Below are 6869 nucleotides of genomic sequence, written 5' to 3'. Positions count from 1 at the left end.
GCTTAAGTTTTCCATTGAAAGAGAAGAAAGAGATAAAGTTCAATACTGCAGAACAGTTTTACTCAAAGCAACAGTTTTCCATTCAAATAGAAGAAAGAGGAACAGAAGGAAGCGAACAGAAGGAAGCGGACAGAAACATTGTCTTCTCGCTCGTTCGTGAAACAGAAAACGGCCCAGAAAGCCCGCCAAGTGGAGGCTCTGTGCGAAATAGCAGCAACTTGACGCAAAGAGCGTCATATAGGACCTCCCACAATTTGCCGCGACGGGTGGCAAATAGGGATTTCCATAAAAAAAATGGTTATAGTACATGGGCTGGCCTAAATAAGGCGTCATGTGCAATTGGGCTGAAATATACCATTAGTACATGGGCTGGCCTAAAGAGACCGTTAGGGGCCGGCCCTGGTTTTTCGAAGCTTTTGTCTACAGTGCATTTCCTAAAACTACAACAGTGCATAGTCGTTTTCGAAGCTTTTGTAGCTGGCCTAACTATACCATTCGGTTTAGGTATGTTCCAACTGTTTATTTTCTCTGCCTGCTTTAATCTGTTCCTTTTCCGTTTTTATTAACGTTTTCCCCTTTATCTATTTTTCTTATTTTCTAGTTTTCAAGTACATGTTTAATTTTTTAAGTCATGTTGACCAATTTAATATACAGGGATACACTTTATTTTTTTCTCAAATGTACGTTAAGCGTTTATCCCAATACATGTTGAACATTTGTCAAATGAACATTGAACATTTTTCAAATGCACAGCAAACAGTTACTAAACACACACTGAACATTTTTCAAAATTTTCATTAACTTTTCTAAAACGTGGAACATGTTTTAAGTGTTATTAACATTTGTTAAATAAGTGGTGAGCATTTCAAATACACAGTGAAGATATTTAAAACATACATTTTTAATACTTTTTAAAACATATGTCATACATATGTCAAATATTTTTCTAATACATGATTAATAAAATTCAACATGTTTAACATTTTTTAGATACACGGTGATTTTTTTTTTGAAATACACTATGCACCTTTTTTTAATACACTACAATCATTTTCGTGAACACATGATGAACATTTTTCATAATATTATGAACATATTCTAAATTTCATGAATAATTTTTATGAATGGTAAGAACATCTTCTAAATATCAAGAACAAAATTTTGAAAGTGTGAGTATTTTTTTTGAATAATAATTTTATTATTGTATGAATATTATTTATAATATCTTGGAAGCTACAAAAACAAGTGAAAAATCATCATTGGATAAAAAAAAAAGAAAACATAGCCAAACCAACGCTATGATGGAATGAACCAATCAAGATGCACAATGGACCACTCATGATGCTAAACGTGGGCCCGACCCATTTAACCTACGTTGTAGGCGAGCACTCTTGCGCCCCGCAGCAAGCGAGATCAAGATGTTCCCCATGAGCGACGACTAAGAGCATCTCCGGCCGGCCCCCCGACAGCCCCCCAGGAGCACTTTTTTAGCGCCGGTTGTAAAAAAACATCCCAGCCATGCACCCAGGACCTCGTTTTTCGCCGGATTTAGCGAATGTTACGGCCGGCGCGCCCACTCCACACCCAGCTCCCTGCGGGGCAGCTGGGAACGCCGGCGCTCGCCTTTTGCATGCGCAGGCCCACCTGCAGCCCCTCTCTCCCCTCTCTCCTCTCTCCTCTCCTTTCTCTCTTCCTTCCACCGCCCCGCATCTCCCGTCGCCGGCCTTGCTCCTCTCCTCGCCGGCCCCCGCCCCGCATCTCCCCGCTCGCCGCCTTGCTCCTCTCCTCGCCGCTCCCTGCCTGCTCGCCGCCGTGCTGCGTCCGGCTCCACCCGACCAGAGACAGAGGAGAAGAGGGGAGAGGCGAAGCCGGCGACGAGCCGGCCGGCTCCTGCCCTCTCCGGCCGAGCCGAGCACACCGGCGGCCGCGGCGGGGCCCGCCGCACCCGTTCCCGGCCAGAGGGAGGCGCGGGAAGGCGCGGGGACGCGGCAACGGGCGGCGCTTGAGGAGAAACAGAGGCGGGCGGGCGACGGTGGTCTTCGACGGTGCGGGCAACTCCGACGGGCTCCGCCTGATATAAGGACACCGGCGGGACCGGGGCGACGAGGCGCACCCGTTCAGAGGCCAAGGGGGCAGTGAGGAGGGATGGAACGGAGGGGAGGCCGCGGCGACAGGAGGTTAGAGAGGCGGCAACGGTGGTGATGGTTTTCGGTGGAACAGCCAGCTCCGGCGAGGGCAAGTGGGTGGGGCGAGCTGCGGGAGTGAGGGGGAGCTCGTGGACAGGTTGGGAGGAGGGGAGAGGGGCTAGGCACGTCGGGGTGGACCGAACTCCGGCGATGGCCACGGTGGTCCAGGAAGAAATGACGACCTGGGGAGCACAACGGCTGCAAAATTTTTGCACCCAAAGACTAAATTAGCGCCAGGGCCTTCCCAGGAGGCCGAAAAAACGCCTCGTGGGGGGCACAACGGCTGGAGATGCTCTAAGGGGCTCTCCAGGAACCGGTGCTGAGAAGACAGATTTTATAATGTCCTGGACAGGGTTGCGCCCTTTAGATTTGTGCCTCCTTGTTCCTTGTTAGCAACGATCAGCGGGCCATGGGTCCATCTCGCTTCATGTTTGGGAGCCTCACATTGAAGAGAGATACACCGACCTGACAGAGCTGTAAAGAGAATAGAACCCTAACTTTTTTTCGGGGAATAGAACCCTAACTTAAACCCAAAAGACCCAACTAAGAAGTAGAATTACAAACAAGACCGAAGAATCCGTTGAGCTTGAAGCCATCATCTGTCACCTGCCTCCGTCACCACCACAGCAGCCACCGAAGGAAAACAGAACAAAACACGTGTTCATTCAAGTTTAATGCAGCCCCATCATTGATCTATAACTTTTCAGACCTCCAAAGTGGCTTACCAAAGATGAAGCCATGTAGTTGAAAGAATTTGGCCAGGGCAGCACCCTGGACATTGCCATAAAACTCCAGATTTGGCAGCCCCGCACGAAGGTGTCGGGGGTGCAACCTGGACTGTTTGCAACTGTCAACGACGTTGATCACCGTCGGCACCCACTCCTGAACAACCTCATGTGTTCCGCACCGACGACAGAGCAAACGTTGTCGCAGCGACAGAGCCTGAGGACACAATCCACCACATGCATGTCGCCACCACCACACCATACCCACTTAAATAGACTAGCACACAAATCCATCACCTGCCATAGATCAGAACGCCATGTAGATGACGGATCTGGAGCTTCTTTAAAGTGGACTTCTCTCAACATGAATTGCTTGACTATGTAATTTGGTTGAGTTTTTGTTATTCTCGGTAAAATATGTGTGCCTATATGTTAATTGGTTGAGCTTTTATTGTTCTTGGAAAGTTAACTAAATAGTACATAAAGATATTCTTCCATCACAGAAGGATTACCTCTTCATTTTTTTAAAGCTCTTCACATTTTATAAAATGTCAAATGGCCGTATCATTTATAAAAGAGAAACGTATATTTTTTGTCCGTCAACTCTATCAAAATTATAGAAATGATCCCTCAACTCCAAAACATGAAACTCCAGACTCCAGTCCCTTAACTTTCCAAACACAACAAGTTTGCCCCTCGTGCCCCCTTGGGTGGTTTCTCTCTAACATGGAGTTGTTTTGGCTCGAACTACGTTGGACCTTCCTATCAGTGGCGAAAGGAATAAATAGGCAAAATCAAAATATAGTGCACTGAATGACCTCGAAGGCTCGAACTCAGGACCTCGGGTACCACAGTGTTTGAGTTTCTGCCACGGACAGGCAGGTCCCACATAATTCGAGGTAAAAACCACTCCACGGCAGCAAAAACCCACCCGAAGTGGCACGAAGGACTAAACTTATCTGATTTTAAAAGTTGAGGGACTAAAGTTTGCTGGTTTGGAGTTGAGGGACCATTTCTATACTCTCGAAAGAGTTGAGGGACGAAAAATATACATTTCCCTTTATAATTCCCTAGAGAATGCTTTCGCCTAAAACCCTTTACATACCAACATGAGGATTACAAATTTATAATTCCCTAGAGAAAACACTATGATTATCATAAAACCATTTCTCAGAGGAGTATGCTTTTGCCATACGATTATGTACGCTTTGACAGTAACATTGGAAGATACTTTACATGAATGAAGGGAGGGGGAGAAAAAAAAGAACAGAGAATCAACCTCAGATTACAATTGCATCAGTTGATGCCGCCGCTAGTGTACAATTAACAATACACAATTCCAATGATGGTGCCCATCATCCTTTTCACAGGGCTTCCTTCCCAGAATCCTTCTATCTGTAGCAATATTTGGCCAGATGAACAACCACGCTGCGACGCACGACCAAATAATCTGTGCATACGGGTCATCTGCTGCCATTGCCAGGCAAAGAAATGGCACGAGAGAAAGAGACTACAGGTGATGTCATGTGTTTGCCTATGATCCACTCTCAATTTCGTTGCTGAACGGTAACCGATCGACACCCCTCTCGACTGCATCCCTCCATAGCCGATACCGGATGCCGAGCTTGTCATACGACACTGGCCAGTTCCAAACGTTAGCTCCATTGTTCATTCGGTCTTGTTGGCCGAGCACAAGCCGCAGATCCTCATTCAAGACCTGCAGAAGGTCGTGAAAGATTGCCATTGTCAGAACAGTTAGACACGATTGTTGAAACCAATTCAAGTCCCGTCTGACTTAGTTTGCGAATGACAGTTACTAATTACCAATTTATTAGCTGTCATGTTGACTTGTTATAGTTATGAAGAACTAAAACCACGACAATTATTATGGAACGGAGGGAGTGTAGCCACAAAATTTGGGACTTGCCTTCTCAGCGAAATGTGACCACAACAGGTGCATGAAAGGCATGTGCTTCATCCAGGGTGCGAAGTCGAGAGACATCCGGTACAACAGCCTGGTTTTATTCGTCGATGAGGGCAAGCATACATGGAGCTGGTGGAGATGCGTTGCACATTGTTGGGTGCTCTTCCCTTCTAGCTTTCCAGGCTTGGAGATGCCAATGGTTGACAAGACCATGCAGGGCGGTCGGAACTCCATATCGATGGGATAAGGATCCCAGTACCCTTGGAGCCCAGATGTAGGTGTCAAGAACTTCACAAAGCTGAGAATAATAACACAAGATCAACATGTTGGTTTGCACAGACATAATACCATCATGGTTACAGAAACTGTTTATTCATCAGTTAGTTCTACTTGGTGCCATCAGATGTATAGAAATACCTTGGAACACTCCAGCCCTTAGCAAAGGTGGATGTATGAGTAAAAGGGGCATGAGCAAGGTCTAATAGATTGTCCAAAAGAAGTCCATGTTCGACCGGTAGCTCCATCACTATCTGTTCAATGATCAACAAGAATAGTCAGTCCAGTCAAGAACTGAAATATACAGGACACCTGCACAATAGCACAACTGCTGCAGCATCATGATGTTCTTTACCTCTGCATGGATTGTAAACCCTGAAGGGGGCAGCAGGGAAGGGATGGTGGGTGTCGGCGTGTCATCGCCGGGCCAGATCCAGACCATTCCTTCTTGCTCGAAGCATGGCAATGCCCGGATGCGCACGTTGAGCATCTTTGTTGAGGGCATTTTTTCGCATTTTCCATCAGTCGAATACTCCCACCCTGAAGATTGTTTATAGAAACTAAAATATTACTTGGACATCATCGTTTACATGTCACAACAATAATGACCATAAGAAACCTGACTGGACAAAAAATTGCTCTGAGTTCTTACCATGGTAAGGGCAAGTGATTCTACCCTCATTCACTGAACCAAGATCAAGAGGACAAGCTCTGTGAGCACATGTATTCTGGACACATCCAGGCCTTTTATCTTTTCCGCGGAATATTACCCACTGTTCCTCGAAACAATCTATGGGCACCTGAAAGCGCACACATGAACTTGTCAAATAAACACATGTATCTATGACCGCAAAACTATCGATTAGCTTTGAGACAGGCATTTTACTCTACCATTGTGTCATCCTTGAGGTCGCTGGAGAAAGCCACCGGGTACCAGAAGTTCTTCAGATTGGCACTGTAAGGCTTCACAGGGCCAGAAATGTTGAGACTGCGGCGCTTCTGTTTTTTAGCTCCGACTCGGACCGTGGAGGAAGTGCTCGTAGTTGTATCAAGAGAAGTACTCGGATCGAGAGAAGCGCAATCAGCCGTGTTTGCGAAAGCGCTCCCATCCGACAACAGCCTTTCATTGACCACCGTCTCCATTTGCGCTAGCTTATCGAGGGCCGACGACACTCTGGATTCCGATAAATAAAGCTGTACGACATACGGTTAACAGTCAGGTTCCATACAACAATGCAAGATCTTTTATCTGGATTCTTCTCACAACAAACATACCTGGTTGTGGGCCTTTGCCAGTTCCTCCTGTAGCCCGTCGAGGTCTTTCCTCAGGTTCCCGACTGACTTGAAGTCCCTTGCTAAAGGATTAAGAACCTCCACCACCTGCATTCCATTTTGCACAATTCAGGTTATATATAGTCCACAACTACTAGTTTCATCCACAATTTCAACCTCAGGCATCTATCTAATACCCATTGAATCATTTATTTATGTCTTATAGACATCTCCCGACCCCCGCGTCGCCTAGGAGGCGACTCGGGGGAACCCTAGCCCGTCGCGCCGCCACCCCCTCTCCCCGGCTCCCCCTGCCGCGCCGCCGCCGGAGGAAACTGCCGGGCGAAGCCCGTGCGGCGGACGGCGGCGGCGGGGCTTCCCGTTCGCGCGCGCGGCGTCGTTCCCGACGGCGAGGGCTCCAGGTGGGGGAGGCTCGGCCTCCGGCGCTGCGGCCGCCGCGGCGCTCCCCGGCGGCCCTCTGCTCCG

General features: G+C 47.5%; 1 protein-coding gene across 1 annotated transcript in view; it reads right to left on the bottom strand.

Annotated features, from left to right (window-relative positions):
- Positions 1 to 4015: 4015 nt before the first annotated feature.
- Positions 4016 to 6869, bottom strand: part of LOC119278824 (chlorophyllide a oxygenase, chloroplastic-like) — a 4868-nt gene continuing 2014 nt past the window's right edge. The window contains exons 3-9 of the mRNA XM_037560163.1: positions 6387 to 6491; positions 6003 to 6305; positions 5764 to 5911; positions 5467 to 5651; positions 5253 to 5365; positions 4839 to 5133; positions 4016 to 4628 (exon numbers count right to left, since the gene is read on the bottom strand). Coding sequence (XP_037416060.1) covers positions 4446 to 4628; positions 4839 to 5133; positions 5253 to 5365; positions 5467 to 5651; positions 5764 to 5911; positions 6003 to 6305; positions 6387 to 6491 — 1332 coding nt within the window. The 3' untranslated portion in view covers positions 4016 to 4445. The remainder of the gene's footprint in view (positions 4629 to 4838; positions 5134 to 5252; positions 5366 to 5466; positions 5652 to 5763; positions 5912 to 6002; positions 6306 to 6386; positions 6492 to 6869) is intronic.

This window comes from Triticum dicoccoides, chromosome 3B (genome assembly GCF_002162155.2).
Source record: "Triticum dicoccoides isolate Atlit2015 ecotype Zavitan chromosome 3B, WEW_v2.0, whole genome shotgun sequence".
NCBI lineage: Eukaryota > Viridiplantae > Streptophyta > Magnoliopsida > Poales > Poaceae > Triticum > Triticum dicoccoides.
The sequence above is the reverse complement of the archived record's forward strand: the minus strand, read 5'-3'. Positions and strand labels throughout refer to the sequence as shown.